Raw genomic sequence first — 27,856 nt, 5'->3', positions numbered from 1 at the left:
AGGGGTACTCAGTAAATCACAGTACGGATTTCAAAAACGCTGTTCCACGGAGACAGCAATATACAATTCCACTGCCCACAGAATAGAGTCTTTAAACAATAAATGTCACCAATAGGAATTTTCTGTGACTTACCCAAAGCATTCCACAGTGTGAACCATGACATTATGTTACGGAAATTACAATTCTGTGATATAAATGGAACAGCATATGAGTGGTTTAAGTCATATCCACATAACAGGAAGCAAACAGTTTCTTTATTTGGTTTAAATGATTTAAGGAAGTTTGCCAATTCATCTAACTGGAGTGAAATTATATTAGGTGTTCCAAAGAGTTCGATCATGGGTCCCCTTCTGTTCATGACGTATGTGAATGACCTCCATCTTATTTGAAACGAGAAGCTAATCTGACACTGTTTGCTGATGTGCAAGCATCATTATTAATCCAGTAAAAGAAACTCCAATAGAAAATGACGCAAATAATGTCTTGAGAAAAGTTATTAATTGGTTTTCTGCGAATGGTCTCTCTCTGAACTTTGAAAAAACACAGTAGATCCATTTTCTGCTGCATGGAATACAGATCCTTCAATAAATATGACACATCAAGGGAAGTCACTAGCCACATTACAGCGTACCAAGTTTTTGGGGGGACATATGAATGAGAATCTTAATTGGAAAATTCATATTTTGGATCTCCTAAAGCGACTAGGTTCAGCAACTTCTGCAGTCAGAATAATTGCCAGTTTTGAGGATATAGAAATTAGTAAGCTTTGCATACTTTGCATACTTTCACTCTCTGACGTCATACGGAATAATATTTTGTGGTAACATTTAGGCAAAAGAAAGTGATTAGAATAGTGTGTGGGACTCATAGTCGCACATCTTGTAGGCATCTGTTTAAAGGGTTATGAATTCTTACAACAGCCTGGCATACATTTACACAGTAATGAAATGTGTTCTCAGCAGTATGGACCAGTTTAAGAACAACACTGACATTCATGATTATAATACCAGAAGACAGATAGACTTACACTATCCTCTGCTTAACCGGTCTTTTGCACAGGAAATTGTAAAATATGCTGCTGTAAAACTTTCCGATAAATTACCAGAGGATGTCTGACAGACAGCAGCAATAGTTTCAAAAATGAATAGAAATCATGTCTCCTTGACAACTTCTTCTAAATCACAGATAAATTCTTGAACAGGAATAAATACATCTATAGGTATAATATTTTTTTAGTATAAAAATTATTATATATATATATATATATATATATATATAAATACTAAAAGGCATCAGATAGATTATATAATGGTAAGACAGAGATTTTGGAACCAGGTTTTAAATTGTAAGACATTTCCATGGGCAGATGTGGACTCTGACCACAATCTATTGGTTATGAACTGTACATTAAAACTGAAGGATCTGCAAAAAGGTGGGAATTTAAGGAGATGGGACCTGGATAAACTGACTAAACCAGAGGTTGTACAGAGTTTCAGGGAGAGCATAAGGGAACAATTGACAGGAATGGGGGAAAGAAATACAGTAGAAGAAGAATGAGTAGCTTTGAGGGATGAAATAGTGAAGGCAGCGGAGGACAAAAAGACGAGGGCTAGTAGAAACCCTAGGGTAACAGAAGAAATATTGAAAATAATTGATGAAAGGAGAAAATGCAAAAATGCAGTAAATGAAGCAGCCAAAAAGGAATACAAACGTCTCAAAAATGAGATCGACAGGAAGTGCAAAATGGCTAAGCAGGGATGGCTAGAGGACAAATGTAAGGATGTAGAGGCTTCTCTGACTAGGGGTAAAATAGATACTGCCTGCAGGAAAATTAAAGAGACCTTTGGAGAAAGGAGAACAACTTGATGAATACCAAGAGCTTTGATGGAAACCCAGTTCTAAGCAAAGAAGGGAAAGCAGAAAGGTGGAAGGAGTACAGGGCTATTACAAATGATTGAAGCGATTTCATAAATTCACTGTAGCTCCATTCATTGACATATGGTCACGACACACTACAGATACGTAGAAAAACTCATGAAGTTTTGTTCGGCTGAAGCCGCACTTCAGGTTTCTGCCGCCAGAGCGCTCGAGAGCGCAGTGAGACAAAATGGCGACAGGAGCCGAGAAAGCGTATGTCGTGTTTGAAATGCACTCACATCAGTCAGTCATAACAGTGCATCGACACTTCAGGACGAAGTTCAACAAAGATCCACCAACTGCTAACTCCATTCGGCGATGGTATGCGCAGTTTAAAGCTTCTGGATGCCTCTGTAAGGGGAAATCAACGGGTCGGCCTGCAGTGAGCGAAGAAACGGTTGAACGCGTGCGGGCAAGTTTCACGCGTAGCCCGCGGAAGTCGACGAATAAAGCAAGCAGGGAGCTAAACGTACCACAGCCGACGGTTTGGAAAATCTTACGGAAAAGGCTAAAGCAGAAGCCCTACCGTTTACAATTGCTACAAGCCCAGACACCCGATGACAAAGTCAAACGCTTTGAATTTTCGGCGCGGTTGCAACAGCTCATGGAAGAGGATGCGTTCAGTGCGAAACTTGTTTTCAGTAATGAAGCAACATTTTTTCTTAATGGTGAAGTGAACAGACACAATGTTCGAATCTGGGCGGTAGAGAATCCTCACGCATTCGTGCAGCAAATTCGCGATTCACCAAAAGTTAACGTGTTTTGTGCAATCTCACGGTTTAAAGTTTACGGCACCTTTTTCTTCTTCGAAAAAAAAACGTTACAGGACACGTGTATCTGGACATGCTGGAAAATTGGCTGATGCCACAACTGGAGACCGACAGCGCCGACTTCATCTTTCAACAGGATGGTGTTCCACCGCACTTCCATCATGATGTTCGGCAATTCTTAAACAGGAGATTGGAAAACCGATGGATCGGTCGTGGTAGAGATTATGATCAGCAATTCATGTCATGGCCTCCACGCTCTCCCGACTTAACCCCATGCGATTTCTTTCTGTGGGATTATGTGAAAGATTCAGTGTTTAAACCTCCTCTACCATGAAACGTGCCAGAAAAGCGAGCTCGCATCAACGATGCTTTCGAACTCATTGATGAGGACATGCTGCGCCGAGTGTGGGAGGAACTTGATTATCGGTTTGATGTCTGCCGAATCACTAAAGGGCCACATATCGAACATTTGTGAATGCCTAAGCATGTGTGTGCAAAGCATTGTGAAAATATCTCAAATAATAAAGTTATTGTAGAGCTGTGAAATCGCTTCAATCATTTGTAATAACACTGCATATAGAGGATCTATAAAAGGGCGACATACTTGAGGACAATATTATGGAAATGGAAGAGTATGTAGATGAAGATGAAATGGGAGATACGATACTGCGTGAAGAGTTTGACAGAGCACTGAAAGACCTGAGTCGAAACAAGGTCCCGGGACTAGACAACATTCCATTGGAACTACTGACGGCCTTGGGAGAGCCAGTCCTGACAAAACTCTACAATCTGGTGAGCAAGATGTATGAGACAGTTAAAATACCCTCAGAGTACAAGAAGAATATAATAATTCCAATCCCAAAGTTTATTAAGTCACGGCTGCAAAATACTAACGGGAATTCTTTACAGACGAATGGAAAAACTGATAAAAGGCGACCTGGGGGAAGATCAGTTTGGATTCCGCAGAAATATTGGAACACGTGAGGCAATACTGACCCTACGACTTATCTTAGAAGAAAGATTAAGGAAAGGCAAACCTACGTTCCTAGTATTTGTAGACCTAGAGAACGCTTTTGACAATGTTGATTGGAATACTCTCTTTCAAATTCTGAAGATGGCAGGGTTAAAAAACAGGGAGCGAAAGGCTATTTACAATTTGTACAGAAACCAGATGGCAGTTATAAAAGTCGAGGGGTATGAAAGGGAAGCAGTGGTTGGAAAGGGAGTGAGACAAGGTTGTAGCCTATCCCCGACGTTGTTCAATCTGTATATTGAGCAAGCAGTAAAGGAAACAAAAGAAAAATTCGGAATGGGTATTAAAATCCATGGAGAAGAAATAAAAACTTTAAGGTTCGCCGATGACATTGTAATTCTGTCAGAGACAGCAAAAGACTTGGAAGAGCAGTTGAACGGAATGGACAGTTTCTTAAAAGGAGGATATAAGATGAACATCAACAAAAGCAAAACGAGGATAATGGTATGTAGTCGAATTAAGTCGGGTGATGCTGAGGGAATTAGATTAGGAAATGAGACACTTAAAGTAGGAAAGGAGTTTTGCTATTTGGGGAGCAAAATAACTGACGATGGTCGAAGTAGAGAGGATATAAAATGTAGATTAGCAATGGCAAGGAAAGCGTTTCTGAAGAAGAAAAATTTGTTAACATTGAGTATAGATTTAAATGTCAGGAAGACGTTTCTGAAAGTATTTTTATGGAGTGTAGCCATGTATGGAAGTGAAACATGGGCGATAAATAGTTTAGACAAGAAGAGAATAGAAGATTTCGAAATGTGGTGCTACAGAAGAATGCTGAAGATTAGCTGGGTAGATCACATAACTAATGAGGAGGTATTGAATAGAATTGGGGAGAAGAGGAGCTTGTGGCACAACTTGACTTTGAAGAAGGGATCGGTTGGTAGGACATGTTCTGAAACATCGAGGGATCCCTAATTTAGTATTGGAGGGCAGCGTGGAGGGTAAAAATCGTAGAGGGAGACCAAGAGATGAATACACTAAGCAGATTCAGAAGGATGTAGGTTGCAGTAAGTACTGGGAGATGAAGAAGCTTGCACAGGATAGAGCAGCATGGAGAGCTGCATCAAACCAGTCTCAGGACTGAAGACCACAACAACAACGGGTATAATATATGACTTTTGTGCCATTTAAGGGAATGGGGTAGGTAATAAAAATTTTAAGTTAAAAAATCTTGGTTCTTGTGAGCATTTCTTATGCACTTGACACATTTCACATCATAACGGTTACCGTGAGATTGATCAATGGTACACGTAGCTAACTAACTAGCAGTATACGTGGGAGGATGTCGTCCATGTATCGTACAACCATTTTATTTCCTTCAGCGACCACCAGTGGCGTACGTTGGCCCCACACAATGTCAACCCAAGACATTCGGGAACCACCACCTTGCTGCACAGTGGACAGTGTGTCTAAGGCGTTAGGCTGACCAGACTGCCTTCAAAAACGTTTGCGACGATTGTCTGGGTGAAGGTATATGTGAGTCTCATCTGTGAATAGAAGTTGATGCCAATTTTGCGAGTCCATTCAGTTTGTTGTTGGCCCATCTGCACCGCGCTGCATGGAGTCTAGGTGCCAAAGTTGGACCTCGCCGTGGGTTGCGCAACATGCAGCCTGTTTTGTACAGTCTGAGTCCTGTGGCTGCATTTAACTTATTATTCAGAATGGTTGCGTATCTCTCTGGGTTCCTTCGAGAAGAAATCCGTAAGTAGCGGTCATCAGCTGCAGTAGTAGCCTTTGGGCGGCCTGAGCGAGACAAGTCATCGACGGTTTCTGTATCTCTGTACCTCTTCCATGTCCGAACAACATCGCTTTGGTTCACTCTGAGACGTCTGGAAACTTCCTTCGATGAGAGGCCTTCCTGACACAATGTAACAATGCGGATCTATCAGACTTCGGAATTGACCTCCTAGACAACACAAATAGTGTATTTTCTTCCTGGTGTTACGACTGGAAATGATTGGCTGTCTTACCCATTCCGTCGCACAGGCACTGCGCATATATGGTTGCTTACATCTTTGTGCGGGTTGAGTGACATATATGAACAATCTAAGGGACTGTGTCATTGACGCAATATACGCATTCAACGTCAGTGTTCAGGAGACCTTGGAACCGAGGTGATGCAACGTTGTTTTTGATGTGCGTATTTTAAATAGCATATGAGTGTTAATCTCAAATATCAACAGCCAGTATTATCGAAAATTAATAATTATGTAAGACAACGAAACAGAAAATATTAAGATACATTTTTCATTTCTGTACGAAACAATTACAATATAATAAATTAAAAAGAGAGAGGTAGATGATATCTCAGAGTCCACTCTGAGGAAAAAAGGGGTTCAACTTAAAGCATTTCTAAGTAACAGGTTTATACTATTGTACCTTTTAACGACGGTTTCATTATTAATGAACAGTTGCAGTTAAATTATAAAAAATTTATATCTAAATTTGAGCCCCTTTTTTTCTCGGAGTAGACTCTAAGATATCATTTTCCTCACTCTTTTTCATTTACTACATTATAATCGTTTCATACAAAAATGTACCCAATATTAGATAATTTTTCATTTTGCATAATCCTGGCTATTCATATTTGATATGAATACTGATATGCCATTTAAAATATTTTTGGAAAGTTAGGTAGCTGTATCTTCGATTTTTGCTAGATAGCGTGACGTTTTCCATGCCTATGTTGTGATAACTTCGGTATGTGTGGCTCTAGTCTGATGTCACCTCCAGTGATTGATAACTCACGCAGCTCTTAGCGGCTTGGCGTATACCGAGCTGCTCCATGTACTAGCAGTTACTAGCTCTGTGTCAGTTTCACTGTTTTATGTGGTTTTAATATTAACTTCGTAATGAAATATTTTATGTGAGTATAAAATGAGCGTATTATTGCTCTTAAATTCGTTCGACAGTTATGACAAGAGAAAACAGCCATCTTATACATCTGTTCGGTGTAAAAGCTCGTTATTCTTTAGTTTTTTCTGTGATAACATTTATTGTAATCTCTTTAGGTAATCGTGCATTTTCTGATGAAGACACCTGTAGCTGATGTCGAAACCTGGTAAAAGTAACAATTTGTTGCGAGTGGTTGGCTGTTTTATATCTATCTTATTCTTGTACGATTGCGGTCTCACAACCATGTTTAAAATTTTAATGCTCATAGGTCTAGGTTCAAATGGTTCAAATGGCTATGAGCGTTATGGGACTTAACAAAGGCTGGCTCTGAGCACTATGGGACTTAACATCTGAGGTCATCAGTCCCCTAGAACTTAGGACTACTTAAACCTAACTAACCTAAGGACATCACACACATCCATGCCCGAGGCAGGATTCGAACCTGCGATCATAGCGGTCGCGCGGTTCCAGACTGAAGTGCCTAGAACCGCTCGCCCACCCCGGCCGACCATAGGTCTAGTTTGACAAGGATGGGGCAGTAGTCGATCGTGTCTTTATAGCAGGAACCATCCCGGGATATGCCTGAAGTAATTTAGGGAACTATGGTAAACGCGAATTAGACTGGCCGGATGAAGACTGGAACCTCCACCCTCCCAAATACAAGGCCAGTCCGTTTAAAACAGTGCTATCTCGTTCGGTTTATCCCTAGTGTACAATACTGTTTTCTAAAGAAGTTATTTAATGATGTAAATGGCTTGTGCTACACTGTTCATTCATTTCGCACACCCAGTCACTACACACACAACACACACTACACTCATTTTTTATAAAGTACTGACGTCAGCACCATAGCGACGATGTTTCAATTTCGTTTTCCGTACAGCAGCTTCCCATTTGCTAGTCTGAGAAACTGAGGTAGCATCCCTCTTATAATAAGAGATCTGTTCAAAAAATTTCCACATAAAATTTTTCTGAACTTACCTTTTACTTATTCTGCATGGTCTCCTTCGAAATGCTCTCCTCCACATTGATACACTGCTCCCAACGCCGTCTCTCAGCAAGCAGTCTTGGTAAGCCTCTTGCTGGATCGCGCGAAGCGCCGTCTGCGGATTTTCTTTTAACTCATCTGTCGTTGCAAATCTTCGTCTTTAAATGGGGTTTTCAGCTTTGGAAATAAAAAATGTATGCGGGGACCAGGTCTGGAGAGCACGGAGGATGAGGCAGCACAGTGATTTCGTTTCTGTGGAACAGTCACACACCAACAGGGATGAATGTGCGGGTGCGTTATCGTGATGCAAGAGCCATGAATTGTCTCAGCACATTTCAGGCCATTTCCTTCTCACATTTTCTCGCAGGCGTCGCAAAACGTCCTGCTAGTACCAGCGATTAACAGTTTGTCCCTGTGGCACGAATTCATGATGAACCGTTTCCTTCAAAGTCAAAGAATATCAATATGTCATTGACATTTGACCTACCTGAAGAGCTTTCCTTGGTCTTGGAGAAAATTTCCCGACCCATTGTGAAGACTGAACGTCGGTCTCAACATCAAAACCATAGACCCATGTGTTATCACTAGTTATGATTCTCTCCATCTACATCTACGTGATTACTCTGCTATTCAAAATTAAGTGCCTGGCAGAGGGTTCAATGAACCACCTTCAAACTGTCTCTCTACCGTTCCACTCTCGAACGGCGAGGGGAAAGCGAGCACTTAAATTTTTCTGTACGAGCCCTGATTTCTCTTATTTTACCGTGATGATCATTTCTACCTATGTTTGTGGGTGCCAGCAGAATGTTTTCGCAATCGGAGAAGAAAACTGGTGATTGAAATTTTATGAGAAGATCCCGTCGCAACTAAAAACGCCTTTGTTTTAATGATTGCATATCTTGTCAGTGCACTATCTCCCCTGTTTCGGAATAACACAAAACGAGCCGCCCTTTTTTGAAATTTTTCCATATCACCCGTCAGTTCCACCTGACACGGATCCCACATCGCACAGTAATACAATAGGGCGGACAAGTGTAGCGTAATCAGTCCCTTTAGTAGATCTGTTGCACCTTCTAAGTGTTCTGCCAGTGAATCGCAGTCTTTTGTTTGCTCTGCCCACAACATTATCTATGTGATCGTTCCAATTTAGGTTATTTCTAATTGTAATCCCTCAGTATTTAGTCGAATTTACAGCCTTCAGATTTGTGTGACTTTTCGCGTAATCGAAATTTGACGGATTTCTTTCAGTACTCATGTGAATAACTTCACACTTTTCTTTATTCAGGGTCATCTGCCACTTTTCGCACCACACAGATATCTTATCTAAATCATTTTGCAGTTCATTTAGGTCATCTGATGACTTTACAAGACGGTAAATGACAGCATCATCTGCAAATCATCTAAAAGGGCTATTCAGATTGTCTCCTATGTCGTTAATATACACTCCTGAAAATGGAAAAAAGAACACATTGACACCGGTGTGTCAGACCCACCATACTTGCTCCGGACACTGCGAGAGGGCTGTACAAGCAATGATCACACGCACGGCACAGCGGACACACCAGGAACCGCGGTGTTGGCCGTCGAATGGCGCTAGCTGCGCAGCATTTGTGCACCGACGCCGTCAGTGTCAGCCAGTTTGCCGTGGCATACGGAGCTCCATCGCAGTCTTTAACACTGGTAGCATGCCGCGACAGCGTGGACGTGAACCGTATGTGCAGTTGACGGACTTTGAGCGAGGGCGTATAGTGGGCATGCGGGAGGCCGGGTGGACGTACCGCCGAATTGCTCAACACGTGGGGCGTGAGGTCTCCACAGTACATCGATGTTGTCGCCAGCGGTCGGCGGAAGGTGCACGTGCCCGTCGACCTGGGACCGGACCGCAGCGACGCACGGATGCACGCCAAGACCGTAGGATCCTACGCAGTGCCGTAGGGGACCGCACCGCCACTTCCCAGCAAATTAGGGACACTGTTGCTCCTGGGGTATCGGCGAGGACCATTCGCAACCGTCTCCATGAAGCTGGGCTACGGTCCCGCACACCGTTAGGCCGTCTTCCGCTCACGCCCCAACATCGTGCAGCCCGCCTCCAGTGGTGTCGCGACAGGCGTGAATGGAGGGACGAATGGAGACGTGTCGTCTTCAGCGATGAGAGTCGCTTCTGCCTTGGTGCCAATGATGGTCGTATGCGTGTTTGGCGCCGTGCAGGTGAGCGCCACAATCAGGACTGCATACGACCGAGGCACACAGGGCCAACACCCGGCATCATGGTGTGGGGAGCGATCTCCTACACTGGCCGTACACCACTGGTGATCGTTGAGGGGACACTGAATAGTGCACGGTACATCCAAACCGTCATCGAACCCATCGTTCTACCATTCCTAGACCGGCAAGGGAACTTGCTGTTCCAACAGGACAATGCACGTCCGCATGTATCCCGTGCCACCTAACGTGCTCTAGAAGGTGTAAGTCAACTACCCTGGCCAGCAAGATCTCCGGATCTGTCCCCCATTGAGCATGTTTGGGACTGGATGAAGCGTCGTCTCACGCGGTCTGCACGTCCAGCACGAACGCTGGTCCAGCTGAGGCGCCAGGTGGAAATGGTATGGCAAGCCGTTCCACAGGACTACATCCAGCATCTCTACGATCGTCTCCATGGGAGAATAGCAGCCTGCATTGCTGCGAAAGGTGGATATACACTGTACTAGTGCCGACATTGTGCATGCTCTGTTGCCTGTGTCTATGTGCCTGTGGTTCAGTCAGTGTGATCATGTGATGTATCTGACCCCAGGAATGTGTCAATAAAGTTTCCCCTTCCTGGGACAATGAATTCACGGTGTTCTTATTTCAATTTCCAGGAGTGTAGATCAGGAACAATAGAGGGCCTACAACACTTTTTGGGGAACGACGGATAATATTTCTGTTTTACTCTATGTTTTTCCGTCTATTACTACGAACTGTGACCTTTCTGACAGGAAATTACGAATCCAGTCGCACATCTGAGGCGATATTCCATAGGCGCACAGTTTGGTTAGAAGACGCTTGTGGGGAACGGAGTCGAAAGCCTTCTGAAAATCTAAAAATATGGAGTCAATTTGACATCCCCTGTCGATAGCACTCATTACTTCACGAGTATAAAGAGCTAGTTGTGTTCCGCAAGAACGATATTTTCTGAATCCGTGCTGGCTATGTGTCAGTAAATCGTTTTCTTCGAGGTACTTCATAATGTTCGAATACAGTATATGATGCAAAATCCTACTGCAATACGACGTTAGTGATATGGGCCTGTAATTCAGCGGATTACTCCTATTTCCCTTTTTGGGTATTGGTGTGACATGAGCAACATTCCAGTCTTTAGGTACGGAACTTTCTGTGAGCGAACAGTTGTATATAATTGCTAAATATGGAGCTGTTGCATCAGCATACTCTGAAAGGAACCTGACTGGTATACCATCCGGACCGGAAGCCTTGCCTTTATTAAGTGATTTAAGCTGCTTTGCTACACCGAAGATACCCACTTCTATGTTTCTCATCATCGCAATTGTTCTTGATTGGAATTCGGGAATATTTACTTCGTCTTCTTTGGTGAAGGAGTTTCGGAAAACCGTCTTTAATAACTCTGCTTTGGTAGCACTGTCATCGGTGACTTCGCCGTTGTTATCGCGCAGTGAAGGTACTGATTGCATCTTATCACTGGTGTGCTTTATATGCGACCAGAACATCTTTGGATTTTATGCCAGATTCCAAGACAGAGTTTCGTTGTAGGAATTATTAAAAGCATCTCACATTGAAACACGCGCTGTATTTCGAACTTCTGCAAAACTCTGCCAATCTTCGGGATTTTGCGTTCTTTTGAATTTGGCATGCTTTTTTCGTTGCTTCTGCAACAGCGATCTGGCCAGTTTTGTGTACCACAGAGGGTCAGTACCATCACTTATCAATTTATGTGGTATATATCTCTCAATTGCCGTCTATACTATCTCTTTGAAATCATTCCACATCTTTTCTACGTTTACGTGATCAGATCGGAAGGAATGGAGACTGTCTCTTGAAAAGGAATTAAGAGCATTTCTATCAGCTTTTTTAAATAGATGTACTTTGCGTTTCTTTTTGATGGTTGTGGGTGTTACGGCATTCAGCCCAGCTGCAACTGCCTTGTGATCGCTAATTCCTGTATTCGTCATGATACTCCCTATTTGTCCAGGATTATTTGTTGCTAAGAGGTCAAGTATGCTTTCGCAACCATTTACGCTTCGAGTAGGCTCATGAAGTAATTGTTCAAAATAATTTTCTGAGAAAGCATTCAGTACAATTTCGGATGACGTTTTGTGCCTGCCGCCGACTTTAAATTTATGATTTTTCCAGCACATCGAGAATAGATTGAAGTCGCCACCGACTATAATTGTATGAGTGGGGTACCTATTTGAAATGAGACTCAAGTTTTCTTTGAACTGCTCAGCAACTATATCTTCTGAGTGGGGGAGGGGGGGGGGGGTCGGTAAAGCGATCCAATTAATAGTTTAGTCCGATTGTCAAGTATAACCTCTACCCGTACTATTTCGCAGGAACTATCTACTCCAATTTCACTACAAGGCAAACTACTTCTGACAGCAATAAATACTCCACCAACCAACTGTACTTAATCTATCCTTTCTGATCACTGTTAGATCGTTTGAAAAAATTTCGGCTGAACTGATTTCCGGCTTTAGCCAGCTTTCTGTACCTATGACTATTTGAGCTTCAGTGCTTTCTATTAGGGCTTGGAGCTCTGGTTCTTCCCAGCACAGCTACGACAACTATAATAACGATCGTTTCTACAACTACCTTACTGTGTTTCACCTGCCCCCTTATAGACAGACGCCCTTTCTGTGGTTTCCGGAGACCCTCTAACCTAAAAAACCGCCCAGTCCCTTCCACACAGCCCCCGCTACCCGTGTAGCCGCTTCCTGTGTGTAGTGGACTCCTGACGTATTAAGTGGAACCCGTAAACCCACCACCCGATGGCACAAGTCAAGGAATCTGCAGCCTACACGGTCACAGAACCGACTGAGCCTCTGATTCAGACCCACCACTCGGCTCTGCACCAAAGGACCACAGTCGGTTCTGTCGACGTTGCTGCAGATGGTGAGCTCTGCCTTAATCTCGGAAGCTAGACTGGCAGTCTTTACCATTTCCGCTAGCCGCCAGAAGCCAGAGAGAATCTCCTCCGATCCAAAGCGACACACTTCATTGGTACCGACATGGGCTACCACCTGCAGTTGGCTGCACCGTGTACTCTTCAGGGCATCCGGGAGCACCCTTTCCACATCCGGAATGACTCCCCCCCGGTATGCACACGGAGTGCACATTGGCTTCCTTCCCCTCCTTGGCAGCCATGTTCCTAAGGGGCTGCATTACGCGCCTAACGTTGGAGCTTCCAACTACCAGCAAACCCACACTCTGTGAATGCCCAGACCTTGCGGGCCGAGAAGCTTCCTCTGTAACAGGGTGGACGACTGCATCCGGCTCAGAGACTTCGTCAGCCACAGATAACGCCCGAAACCTGTTCGTCAAACGAACCGGGGAGGCCCTACGATCGGCCCCACGGAGAGTCTTTCGCTGCCTGCCCGACTTAGGAATGATCTCCCACTCGACCACGGGTGAGGGGGTCAACCTAAGTGCAGGCAGTTCCCAGGGCGGCCACAGCAGTGGATCGATCGGGGACATGTGAATCGTTCTCGACGTCCTCGCATCCCCGCGTCCGACCACCCACAGTTATGCCCTTGGCAGCAGCCCTAAGCTGTGTGACGGAAGCCAACCCTGCCTGGAGCGGTAAGCGAAGGGTCACCAACTCAGCTCGCATCTGTACACAGCAATCACAGTGCCTATCCATTTCTGAACTCGCTCCTGTTTGAAACTCGTAAAAATATGTAATAAACAAAAGGTGTACTCGCCTTATTAGCAGCAGGAACTCACGGTGCTCTCTCACTGACGATCTAAGCGACAACTTAAGGAACATCTCGTTCTCATTTGCGTAATCCAGAAGCTTTTCATTGATTGCGAACGAAGGTCTTTCTGATCTTGACTCATGGGTCATGGGACGAACTTGGCGGCAACACGCTGCATTCTAAGCTGTTATGTCAGGATTTGATAACATGATCTAATTGAAATGTTAGATTCTCCTGAAATCTCTCGGATAGTCAGTCTTCAATTATCATGCACAATTTCGTTGACGTTCCTGACATGAGCGTCGTCAGTAGACGTCGAAGGGCGCCCAGAACGAAGGTCATCTTTAACTTCTGTCCGGCCATTTTTAAACCGTGTAAACAATTCGTAACACCGAGTAGAGTTTAAGAACTCGTCACCGTAGGCTTCCTCCATCATTTGGTGTTTCTCGGTAAAAGTTTTCTGTGGTTCCACGAAAAATTTAATGCAGACTTGTTGTTTCTCTAACTCTGCCATCTCGAAATTCGCAAACTGCGTGACACAACGTTCTACGCAATACAGCACTGAACAATAACCAACAGAAATACGACAATGAAACTTCCAACAGTTAAACATTAGACACAGATGTGTGCAGGGACGCCAACCGTATTTCGCTCCAGCACACCATTGGTCTGAAATTTCGAGTGTTTCGCATTTACTGTTTTTATTTATTTATTTATTTTTTTGAACAGACCTCGTAAATGAGCTCAGAAAGAGGATGTTGTAGTCTAGAGACTGGTTTGATGCAGTTCTCCATGCTACTCTGTTGCAACTTCTTCATCTACGATTAACTACTGCAACCTACATCCTTCTGAATCTGCTTAGTGTATTCATCCTTAGGTCTCCCTCTACAACTTTTACGCTCCACGCTTCCCTCCAATACTAAACTGCTGATCCCTTGATACCTCAGAACGTGTCCTACCAACCGATCCCTCCTTCTAGTCAAGTTGGGCCACAAAATTCCTCATCTCCCCAATTCTGTTCAGTACCTCCTCATTGGTTACGTGATCTACCTATCTAATCTTCAGTATTCTTCTGTAGCACCACATTTCGAAAGCTCCTATTCTCTTCTTATCTAAACTATTTGTCGTCCATGTTTCACTTCCATACAAGGCTACACTCCACCCAAATACTCCCAGAAAAGATTTCCTCGCACTTGAATCTATACTCGATGTTAACAAATTTCTCTTCTTGAGAAACGCTTTCCTTGCCATTGCCAGTCTGCATTTTATATCCTCTCTACTTCGACCATCATCAGTTATTTTGCGCGCCAAACAGCAAAACTCATCTGCTACTTTAAGTGTATCATTTCCTAATCTAAAGAGGATAAGGTGTTAGTATTACCCATTTTATAGCTTTAGGAGTAATATTTTCCTGAATAAAAAAGAAAACAAAAGAAAAAAGTAACAAAAAACACAGTTGGAGAAGGGTAATGTAACAGATGTTTTACTGTCGTTATTATAATTTATTTGTGTTACTCTTTTACCAAAGCCCTGTCCTGTATTACCTAGCAATTCTTCACTGCATAGAATTTATGGCTCAACAGGCACTTTTTGACTACCTTTTTAAATCAGTTTGTTTTAGTAAATTCAGTCTAGATCTTGTTTCATAATCATGGACAGACCTGTATGTGCAGTAATTATCGACGTTACTTTTGATGTGCCCAACTGATTGGTAAATAAATTTTAATTTAAAGAAAAAGTCATTGGTGAAATATATAGTGATTGTGTTCACTAAATGTGTGTAGTCTTAGAGCCACAGCGTATTTGTATATACAATGAATCGCCAAAGAAACTGGTATAGGCATGCGTATTCCCTTCCACAAACTGCTGCAGATTTCAATGCTGGGCCATCAACAAGTGTCAGCGCGTGAACCATTCATCGGAACTCATCGATATGGGCTTTCGGAGCCGAAGGCCCACTCGTGTACCCTTGATGACTGCACGGCACAAAGCTTTGCCCTCGGCTGGCCCTGTCACCACCGACATTGGACTGTTGATGACTGGACACATGTTGCCTGGTCGGACGAGTCTCGTTTCAAAGATGGACCTACGGATATGGAGACAACCTCATGAATCCATGGAACCTGCGTTTCAGCAGTGGACTGTTCAAGTTGGTGGAGGCTTTGTAATGGTGTGGGGAGTGTGCAGTTGAAATGATGTGGGACCCCTGACACGTCTACATACGACTATGACAGGTGACACGTACATAAGCATCCCGTCTGATCACTTGCATCCATTCATGTCCATTGTGTATTCCGACGGACTTGGGCAGCTGCACCAGGACAATGCGACACCTCACACGTCCAGAATTGTTACAGAGTGGCTCCAGGAGCACTCTTCTGAGTTGAAATACTTCCGCTGGCCACAAAACTCCGCAGATATGAACATTATTGAGCATATCTGGGATTCCTTGCAAGGCGCTGTTCAGAAGAGATCTCCAACCCCCTGTACTCTTACGGATTTATGGACAGCCCTGCGGGATTCAAGGTGTCAGTTCCCTCCAACACTACTTCAGACGTTAGTCGAGTCCATGCCACATCGCCTTGCGGCACTTCTGCGTACTCGCGAAGGCTCTACACGTTATTAGGCAGGTGAATCAGTTTCTTTGGCTCTTTATTGTATCTGGATGTAAAACTGTTTATACGTAAGCTTCACAAGCAACCTCATTAGAAATCTTTACAAATTAAACACAAAAATGGTTATAAGAAAAGACTTTTTACACGCTCAAATCGTTTGTAAACTGTTCAAAAGATAACCTAATATACAAATTGTATCTTCAGTCCACAAAAAAGTGTTTGTTCTTGTATAGAGTTTTTAAATTAATCAGTGGAACATCAACTACCTATAAATTCTTGAATACGCATTAACTGATAAAAATTAGTAAATTAGGTCCACCTTTTCTCTTTCGTGATTTTTATGTTTTACTGGTGTTCTGAACTGATCCGACAACAGATTTTGTGCACCTCTCTCAACCTAGGTCCTGTAACCTGGTCACACGGGGAGTTCTAGGTGTAACCTATAGTTCAACAGACTTCTTGCAAACGTGTCATCATTTTGTAGCCACACGCTTTATCGAAGACGACAAGCACTGTCTATCGACTTCCGCGATCGTTTGGTTCACAACACACGAGGCGAACATGAAGTTTAAAATTGATAACATTCACCTCTAGTGGAGAGAACTGGAGATTACGTTTTTTTCTCTACTGCAAGGAACGTTAATCTCGAAGTTTCATCTTCTATAACTGTGTAAAGTGCAGCGTTCGCGTGAACTGGGCTGTGGGTAAGGCACAGATTAAATTGTTGGCAAGATTTAACTCCGAAAGCTACTGGAAAAGTTGTACTATCTACTTTGCTAATACCGTAGGCCTTCATCAGACCCAAAAACAAGACGACTTACTGCACAGCGGACACAACAGGAACCGCGGTGTTGGCCGTCGAATGGCGCTAGCTGCGCAGCATTTGTGCACCGCCGCCGTCAGTGTCAGCCAGTTTGCCGTGGCATACGGAGCTCCATCGCAGTCTTTAACACTGGTAGCATGCCGCGACAGCGTGGACGTGAACCGTATGTGCAGTTGACGGACTTTGAGCGAGGGCGTATAGTGGGCATGCGGGAGGCCGGGTGGACGTACCGCCGAATTGCTCAACACGTGGGGCGTGAGGTCTCCACAGTACATCGATGTTGTCGCCAGTGGTCGGCAGAAGGTGCACGTGCCCGTCGACCTGGGACCGGACCGCAGCGACGCACGGATGCACGCCAAGACCGTAGGATCCTACGCAGTGCCGTAGGGGACCGCACCGCCACTTCCCAGCAAATTAGGGACACTGTTGCTCCTGGGGTATCGGCGAGGACCATTCGCAACCGTCTCCATGAAGCTGGGCTACGGTCCCGCACACCGTCAGGCCGTCTTCCGCTCACGCCCCAACATCGTGCAGCCCGCCTCCAGTGGTGTCGCGACAGGCGTGAATGGAGGGACGAATGGAGACGTGTCGTCTTCAGCGATGAGAGTCGCTTCTGCCTTGGTGCCAATGATGGTCGTATGCGTGTTTGGCGCCGTGCAGGTGAGCGCCACAATCAGGACTGCATACGACCGAGGCACACAGGGCCAACACCCGGCATCATGGTGTGGGGAGCGATCTCCTACACTGGCCGTACACCACTGGTGATCGTCGAGGGGACACTGAATAGTGCACGGTACATCCAAACCGTCATCGAACCCATCGTTCTACCATTCCTAGACCGGCAAGGGAACTTGCTGTTCCAACAGGACAATGCACGTCCGCATGTATCCCGTGCCACCCAACGTGCTCTAGAAGGTGTAAGTCAACTACCCTGGCCAGCAAGATCTCCGGATCTGTCCCCCATTGAGCATGTTTGGGACTGGATGAAGCGTCTTCTCACGCGGTCTGCACGTCCAGCACGAACGCTGGTCCAACTGAGGCGCCAGGTGGAAATGGCATGGCAAGCCGTTCCACAGGACTACATCCAGCATCTCTACGATCGTCTCCATGGGAGAATAGCAGCCTGCATTGCTGCGAAAGGTGGATATACACTGTACTAGTGCCGACATTGTGCATGCTCTGTTGCCTGTGTCTATGTGCCTGTGGTTCAGTCAGTGTGATCATGTGATGTATCTGACCCCAGGAATGTGTCAATAAAGTTTCCCCTTCCTGGGACAATGAATTCACGGTGTTCTTATTTCAATTTCCAGGAGTGTACATATTCAAAAGTATTCTTAAAGGTATCTTAACAAAAATAAGTTTATTTTTAGAACTCTGAAAACTAGTTTCAGTAGCTAGTCTGTAATCTGAAAGGGTGCGTAGCCATTCTATCAGGCGAATATATCTTATGGCCAACGAATAAACGCTGTTTCAAAACACCAACACATTGGGCGTCTCTCGAAAACGCGTCACTATTGGTAAAATTTGGTTCAGTAAAATGACGAAAAACTCACTTTAATCGAAGACATTTGCTTGAAAAAGAAGTGTCCTAAAGAATCAGCACGCAAATTGTCTTTTATATACTTCATAAGTGTCTGAGACTAAGTTACCTTTTCATTCTGTTGCATATGTGGTAATCTTTCCTCCGTTTCTTTTTTTTTTTTATTCTGAGAGCTAGTTTATTTACCAGATGAACGACGTGTCAACATTTATTCGCATTTGCGGCTTTCATGCTTAATGTGTGAATTACTAAGTGATAATTCACACCTGATATATATATATATATATATATATATATATATATATATATATATATATATATATATATATATATATAGCAATCTGTACACAGCACCGAAAATATTAGAGCAGGAATAACTTCTATTAGCCTAATAACGAAGTCCCAGAACCTTTTAGAGAGGCAAAGGCGAAAAAAATCGTATATAGTAGGTCGCAAAGCACTGTCATAGCTACCCTATATTTGGTAACTCAACGCATGTAACCGTACACCACAGTGAACTAGCGGAATTCCAGCTCTTGCATTGTGACGTAAAGCTCGTGAAGGCTTTAACAGCCGGTACATCATTATGTGACGTTTAAGTATAACAAAACGTACGAAGAATGGTGTGTTTCTATAAAGCTTTAATGTGTCATTGCCTTGAAACGACAGATTTTCATAACACGCAAGTTATGTAACGAAATCGTTGTTGTTGTGGTCTTCAGTCCAGAGATTGGTTTGATGCAGCTCTCCATGCTACTCTATCCTCTGCAAGCTTCTTCATCTCCCAGTACCTACTGCAACCTACATCCTTCTGAATCTGTTTAGTGTATTCATCTCTTGGTCTCCCGCTACGATTTTTACCCTCCACGCTGCCCTCCAATGATCCCTTGGTGCCTCAGAACATGTCCTACTAACCGATCCCTTCATCTAGTCAAGTTGGGCCACAAATTTCTCTTCTCCCCAATTCTATTCAGTACCTCCTCGTTAGTTATGTGACCTACCCATCTAATCTTCAGCACTGTTCTGTAGCACCATATTTCGAAAGTTTCTATTCTCTTCTTGTCTAAACTATTTATCGTCCATGTTTCACTTCCACATATGCCTACACCCCTTACAAATCCTTCAGAAACGACTTCCTGACACTTAAATCTATACTCGATGTTAACAAATTTCCCTTCTTTACAAACACTTTCCTTGCCATTGCCAGTCTACATTTTATATCCTCTCTACTTCGACCATCATCAGTTGTTTTGGTTCAAATGGCTCTGAGCACTATGGGACTCAACTGCTGTGGTCATAAGTCCCCTAGAACTTAGAACTACTTAAACCTAACTAACCTAAGGACAGCACACAACACCCAGCCATCACGAGGCAGAGAAAATCCCTGACCCCGCCGGGAATCGAACCCGGGAACCCGGGCGTGGGAAGCGAGAACGCTACCGCACGACCACGAGATGCGGGCAGTTGTTTTGGTCCCCAAGTAGCAAAACTCATCTACTACTTTAAGTATCTCAATTCCTAATCTAATTCCCTCAGCATCACCTGATTTAATTCAACTACATTCCATTATCCTCGGTTTGCTTTTGTTGATGTTCTTCTTATGTCCTCCTTTCAAGACACTACCCATTCCGTTCAACTGCTCTTCCAGATCCTTTGCTGTCTCTGACAGTTATTATTTCTAGTCCATGGTTTTTAATATCCGAATTTTTCGTTTGTTTCCTTTACTGTTTGGTCAATTTACACGTTGAATAACATCGGCGATAGGCTGCAACCCTGTCTCGCTCCCTTCCCAACCACTGCTTCCCTTTCATGCCCCTCGACTCTTAAAATTGCCGTTTGGTTTCTGTACAAATTGCAAATAGCCTTTCGCTCTCTGTATTTTAACCCTGCCACCTTCAGAACTTGAAATAGAGTATTCCAGTCAACATTGTCAAAAGATTTCTCTAAGTCTACAAATGCTAGAAACGTAGGTTTGCCTTTCCTTAATCTTTTTTCTAAGATAAGTCGTAGGGTCAGTATTGCCTCACGTGTTCCAACATTTCTACGGAATCCAAACTGATCTTCCCCGAGGTCGGCTTCTACCAGTTTTTCCATTCCTCTGTAAATAATTCGTGTTAGGATTTTGCAGCCCTCATATATTTAACTGATAGTTCGGTAATTTTCACACCTGTCAACACCTGCTTTCTTTGGGATTGGAAGTATTATATTCTTCTTGAAGTCTGAGGGTATTTCACCTGTTTCGTGCTTCTTGCTCGCCAGGTGGTAAAGTTCTGTCAGGGCTGGCTCTCCCAAGGCTATCAGTTGTTCTAATGGAATGTTGTCTACTCCCGGGGCCTTGTTTTGACTTAGGTCTTTCGGTGCTCTGTCAAATTCTTCACGCAGTATCATATCTCCCATTTCATCTTCCCCTAAGCCCTCTTCCATTTCCATAATATTGTCCTCAAGAACATCGCCCTTGTATATACCCTCTATATACTCCTTCCACCTTTCTGCTTTTCCTTCTTTGCTTAGAACTGGGTTTCCATCTGAGCTCTTGATATTCGTACAAGTGGCTCTCTTTTCTCCAAAGCTCTCTTTAATTTTTCTGTAGGCAGTATCTATATTACCCCTAGTGATATATGCCTCTACATGCTTACATTTGCCCTCTAGCCATCCCTACTTAGCCATTTTGCACTTCCTCTAGATCTCATTTTTGAGACGTTTGTATTCCTTTTTGCCTGCTTCATTTACTGCATTTTTATTTATGGAATCCAATATGGTGCTTCCCAAGCGCCCAGCATCGAATGTTAACGACAGCCGATAGCAGTTCCTGGGGTCTTCGATAAGCGTGTGTGACGTCAAAATAGCGTCGTGTTGCACTAAGTTTGAAGCTTTGGTTACCCGAATTAACACGTGACAAAGTATATCCACAATCCAACGCAGTGAATCTACTTCAAACTGACACAGGCCCCTCGCGAGAGTGACATCTTTTGTTCGACCAGTACCAGTGTTTCTTCAATGTGAGACCAATTATGCAGCGAAAAGTAGCGACGAACACTATCCGTACTGTGACCTATACATATGTTATACAGTATATACACTCGATCTACTTCAATCCCCTAACACTTTTCTGTCGCACAATGTGTGTAAAGAAAATCTTATTCAGGGTTTAAACATTCTGTTTCAGGTCGAACGCCTGATGGACCAAGTTATCTGGGATGAAGTGGCTTTCACCGGCTTAAAATTTTTCTCCATCACCAGGAAACTGATATTAACAGTAAGTACGCTGTGCTTTGCGCAAACTAAACAACTCACCGGACAAAATTGTAGCCATCATCTTAACACATACATCTACATGACTACTGCGCAATTCACACTTAAATGCCTGGCAGAGGGTTCATAGAACCACTTTCCCACTCCTTCTCTACCGACCCACCCTTTGACAGCGCTCAGGAAAAACGAATACTTAAATCTTTCGGTGCAAGCTCTGACTTCTCTTACTTATTTACAACGATAATGTTTTCCTATGTATGTGGCTGTCAACAAAATATTTTCGCTTTCAGAGGAGAACGTTTGAGATTGAAATCTCCTGAAGAGATCCCGTCGCAACGAAAAATGCCTTTATTTTAATGATGATTGCCACCGTAACTCGCCGTATCGTTTCCTCTCTCGCTCTCGCTCGCTCGCTCTCTCTCTCTCTCTCTCTCTCTCTCTCTCTCTCTCTTTCTCCCCTTCTGCGATAACACAAAATGAAGTGCTCTTCGTTGAACTTTGTTCGATGTCCTCTATCAGTTCAGTCTGCACCGCTATTTTCTAGCACAGGTCGCACAACCGTAGTGTAGGCAGTCTCTCTAGTATGCCCGTTGAATCTTCTAACAAGTGAAACTGCCCATCGTTGTGAGATGGCCCAGTGGATACCTCGTCAAAAACTGAACACATATCAAGCATGAAAACAGGCAAAAAATGTACTGAACTGTGATAAAAGAAGCAAAATAGAAACAGTGAACGGTTCAAGCTCAAGACATGCACTACCGACCAAGCTTGCGTAGCCACGTGGTTGTGTGGGCACGGTCTTACACAATGCAGGCACGGTAGCTCAGCATGCTCGGTCAGAGGGTTAGTTGCCCTCTGTAATAAAATAATTAAAAAAAACTCAATGAATGGGCGAACGATGAATTTTAGCGGGTGTCATGGGGCGCTCGCACTGAACAAATGCATCGAACGATAACGAGCAAAATGAGATTTCTTTTAAAAAAAAAGAGAGAGAGAGAGAGAAAGAAAAAAGAAAAAAAACACCTCAAAGGAGGAGTTCCATGTTCAAATCTCGCTCATGGCACTTTTTTTCACAAAATTATGAACTTTCCCTCCGGTTATTGACGTGTTTGTTCGATGTATTCATATTTTGTCTGTATCGTGGTATAGCGTCCGTTTTGCAACAGCGAGATGTAAGAAAGGGACGCAAGTACCTCATGTTATGACTCTTGCATTCCGTTTTGGAAGTTTTGACTTTTCAGTTCCTTTGTTGTAACATAGTTTACATCCGCTTATTTGTTGCTTTCTTTTCTGTGAAAGATCGGTACGGCATCTCGCCTGCTTTCACTGCGACGGTAATTTATACCTCCCGCAGTACATATTCTATGTATTCTATAATACAATTGCCAAGACTACAGAAGGAGAAAAGATACGTCAACGACCGGACATTAAGTTCATAATTTTGTGAAAAAAAAGAAAATTGGTAATACAGATCTTCCCCTTCGCAGTCCAACATCCTGACCACATAACCGCGACTCTGCAGCTACAGGGCTACGCTCGTGTGCTGCACATCTTGAGCTTGGACTATTCACTGTTTCTATTTTGCTGTTTTCATGTTTGATCTGTGTTCAGTTCTTTGTGGACTCTCCACTGGGACATCTTACGACTACATCTGAGAGGAGCGCGATGGGGAGTTTCCCTTGTAAGTATTCACCCACTAAAACTCAGTCTGTGGTTTGCCTTCCCCACAACATTACGTATGTGATCATTCCAATTTAAGCTGCTCTAATTGAAATTCCTATGTATGTAGTTGAATTGACAGCCTTTAGATTTGTGTGATTATCGGGTAGCCGAAATTTAACGGAATCCTTTTAGCTCTCAATTGTATGACCTCACACTTTTCATTATTGCCACTTCTCACACCATACACCACACTCATCGCTAGCAGAGCTACAGGTAGTGCAGAACTTGTACCACATGATCATGTTACCCTCTACCGCTGAAGTGATGTGTTACGTGCAAGTCGGTTGTATGGAATCAGCGCATTTATATGGGTCGACGAGAAGACGTCACACAATAGCAGAAAGAAAATATTGTGTTTGGGCGTGCCCGCTACCGCACCGTGAATGAAGCTGTCCTGTTTGTTGGTGAATCAACGCGAACTCTCCAACGTGTCTGCAAGGGGTGGTGAATCACTAGTTGTCACGTAACACGGCGTAATAACAGTGCTCGTAAAAAGATTAACAGACAGGTACCGGAGGCGAGTTTCACTGCTTGCCAGTGACAACAGCTTTCACACCCGATAGGACCCTCTCCTCCGCCAAATTAAGGCCATTATCATGGCTGTAGGTGGTGTTGCACGCTATTAGCGTGAGAGTGACTAATTTTTTTACCAGGTGTTCTTGCATGGAATACGGTCTTTTAACTCAGTAAATGAGTCGTTACGAAAATGTACCGAGGAAACGACCTTAAGTTCTTAGTTTATCGGCCTCCTTAAGGATGATTCATCTACATCAGGTGGGAAAGGAACGAGATAGAACACGTCAGCTTTTTATATGCGTGGTGTCTGTTCTTTCGGACCTGTCCGAATGATTTGTTTTTGATCCCGCAGCCGTATATATACATAACGAAATCGAAATTCCTATATTAACCGCAATCGGGCACTGAAATAAATTCAGTGGCAACAAGTGAAAATTTGTGCTGGACTGGTACTCGAATCCAGATTTCCCACGTTATGCGAGCGGTATACTTGTCGCCAGAGACTTTATTTCAATGCCCGATTGCGGCTAATGTCGAAAATCAAGTGGCTCTGAGCACTATGTGACTTAACAGCTGAGGTCATCAGTCCCCTAGACTTAGAACTACTTAAACCTAACTAATCTAAGGACATCGCACACATCCATGCCCGAGGCAAGATTCGAACCTGCGACCGTAGCAGCAGCGCGGTTCCGGACTGAAGCGCCTAGAACCGCTCGGCCACAACGGCCGGCGGCTAATGTCGTAATTAAAATTTACTGATCTGCAAGGTGTTACGCTTGTACAGGGGACTGAGTAGGCTATATTTTCAATTGGAACCGATGCCCGGAAACGAATCATTTCCGTGCTACAGTCGTTTGAAAGCGTGTTTGCTGGGTAGCCATGCAACAGGGTAGTCATGGTGACAGGTGCTTATGTCGGCTTGGCTGATGTCATTTGAAGTCTACCCTACCTCTATGACGTGGTTCGAACTTCATTCAGGTATCTGTCAGTGTCAGAGCAACATGGTTGAGTGCATATTTGCAGAATACCCCTACATGAGCCTTCGGTATGGTGAACCTCACGGTAATTGAAGAGCTGCTCGTGGCCTTCATCAAGATCGTTATCCACAGTGTATCGCGTATCCTTTTCGCCACAATTATGCAGCGACTTCGAGAAAGGGGTACCTTCACCGTCAGCAGGAGTGACTGTGGAGACCCAAGCAGATGCCGAACACCCAAAGTGGAAGAGGCCCTTCTACATCATGTTGAAGAGAAACCGTCAATGTGTACACGGCAATTTCTTTGGCTATTAATGAGTGGAATTGTAAAACATGTGATTCACTGGGTCACGCCAAATACATTGCTTGTAAAAGTTATCGCGTTACCGTCCGCCCTCGGTAGCTGAATGGTGCCGGCATGGTAGCTCAGCGTGTTCGGTCAGAGAGCCGGATGGCCTCTGTAATAAAAATATAAGTGGAAGGATCAACCAACGAACTTGAACAGGATGTCTTGCGACGTCCGCAACGACCAAACACAACGATCAAAACAAAAACAAAAAAATAAAAAAAATAAAAAAGTGGTCAGCGCGACAGAATGTCAATCTTAAGGTCCCGGGTTCGATTCTCGGTTGGGTCGGAGATTTTCTCCGCTCAGGGACTGGGTGTTATGTTGTCATCATTTCATCCCCATCGACGCGCAGGTCGCCGAAGTGGCGTCAGCTCGAAAGACCTGCACCAGGCGAACGGTCTACCCGACGGGACGCCCTAGCCACACGACATTTCATTTCCTTTTTCATCGCGTTACCAACATGTTTTCAGATGGTTGTAGCATTGAAACGGTACGTGTGCAGACATGGGTTCCTAATCAAAATCCCCCCGTCGAAGGTCCGAGTCCTCCATCGGGCGTGTGTATGTGTGTGTGTGTGTGTGTGTGTGTGTGTGTGTGTGTGTGTGTGTGTCTGTGTGTGTATTGTCCTTAGCGTAAGTTAGTTTAAGTTAGATTAAATAGTGCGTAATCCTAGGGCCCGATAACCACAGTAGTTTGGTCCCGTAGGAATTTACCACCACCACCTAATCAAAATATTAAGTATTCACTCCCCTCCCAGAAGTTTGTCACGCGAATTTCCAAACACCCTGTATACATACGGGTACGGAAACGAAAATAAATGATGCCTGTTCTTTCACACATGTCCGAAGGGACAGACACCACACATATAAAAATATATAGTATATTGATCCGTGTTTGCATAGAAAAACAATAATATCAGAAATTGAGTCCGCCTTGATTCAAAACACCTTCTTATTTGTTTTCCTTATTTATTTTCCCAAACTAATTTCGGTGACAAAAATCACCATTACCAGTAGGTTTTTATTAGTATAAAACATGCAGAAAAATAGCATATACCCCTTGGCAGCATTTAAAGAGCATTCATTGCACATGCATTCTTCGTTCGACCTCTTGCTAGGACTGTAGATATTTTTATAGATCTGTGGAATCCGATATATCGATATTTAAATGAATATCTTTGTCTGCCATCGATATATCTGAACAATCGATACATCGACGGAGGATACATCGACGTACTGGCCCATGAAAATATCGGCTGCACATAGTGAATATGCTGCCGGTTTTAGAGGTGTGTATTTCAGTATTGATTTATTATTAGATATTCTGTACAAAAACAAGCTGGCAGCCTGCGTATCCCCCTTAGACCAAAAATGGAAAGGAAAATGATGTATGTTCACGCTTGGCGAAAATCACTTTGCTAAAAATAGTGCTTGCATGTAAGTGGCAGAATGAAAGGTGGCCGTTGGGTCAGTCGTTCGCTTTCGTCACATGTCAGATTTGTCCAGAACACTTCATGTAGACTTCGCTGCCAACGCCATCGACCTAGCTGCTGTAGTGTCAAAATTGCGTGGTGAAGTTAAACGTTGCAGTTTTTTGTTGGTAGCGCCAATTATGTCAGCATTTCCCCTCACACGTCTCAACCTTGTCAATTAGATTTTTGTCCATTATTTTCAGCAACTGCTTTTGAAGAATGCTGATGTGGAGAAATAGCACACTAGTTGCATTAAAAAAATTTTTTTAATGCAACTGGTCTGCTATTTCTTCACATCTGAAATCTTGTTGTTCATTCACACGCCCCCCCCCTCCCCCCCCCCCCCCCCACACCCTCTCCCCGTCCCCAGCGGAATCGGACTACTTCTTTGTTGCAGTCAAAAAGAGAAACTGAAGGCGTTGAACGCTCAAAAAGTAATAAGACTTCTTCACACGGTGAAATTAAAAGTACGTACGTTGTCTCGAAACCTGGGTCCGCAGCTCGTGGTCTAGTGGCCAGCGTTGCTGTCTCTGGATCACGGGATCACGGGTTCGAATGCCGGCCACAAAGGGGATTTTTCCCGCTCGGGGACTGAGTATTTGTGTTGTCCGCTCCATTTCATCATCATTCGTGAAAGTGGCCAGACTGCACTGTGTAAGGGTTGGGAATTTGTACCGGCGCTGATAACCACGCAGTTGAGCGCCCCACAAACCAAATATCACCACCATAAAGAGATTCTGGTCGCATGTGATGTGTGCTACTGGTAGGACACAATCAATGCCTTCGCTGCGCCATAGCAAAGGAGATACTATCAAAGACAGCGAAGCCAAAGCAGGGTTACTAAACACAGTCTTCCGAAATTCCTTCACCAAAGAAGACGAAGTAAATATTCCAGAATTCGAATCAAGAACAGCTGCCAACAGGAGTAACGTAGAAATAGATATCCTTGGAGTAGTGGAGCAACTTAAATCACTTAACAAAAACAAGTTTTCCGGTCCTGATTGTATACCAGTTAGATTCCTTTCAGAGTATGCTGATACAATAGCTCCATACTTAACAAT

At 43.8% G+C, this 27,856-nt stretch overlaps 1 protein-coding gene across 1 annotated transcript in view; it reads left to right on the top strand.

Annotated features, from left to right (window-relative positions):
- Nucleotides 1-27,856, top strand: part of LOC124593922 (gustatory receptor for sugar taste 64f-like) — a 122,268-nt gene that overhangs the window by 72,658 nt on the left and 21,754 nt on the right. Inside the window, 1 exon segment of the mRNA XM_047132271.1 lies at nt 21,676-21,765. Coding sequence (XP_046988227.1) covers nt 21,676-21,765 — 90 coding nt within the window.

Source organism: Schistocerca americana, chromosome 2 (assembly GCF_021461395.2).
Source record: "Schistocerca americana isolate TAMUIC-IGC-003095 chromosome 2, iqSchAmer2.1, whole genome shotgun sequence".
In the NCBI taxonomy this organism is placed as follows: Eukaryota; Metazoa; Arthropoda; class Insecta; order Orthoptera; family Acrididae; genus Schistocerca; species Schistocerca americana.
Note: the sequence above shows the minus strand (reverse complement) of the source record. Positions and strands in the feature narration are given on the sequence as shown.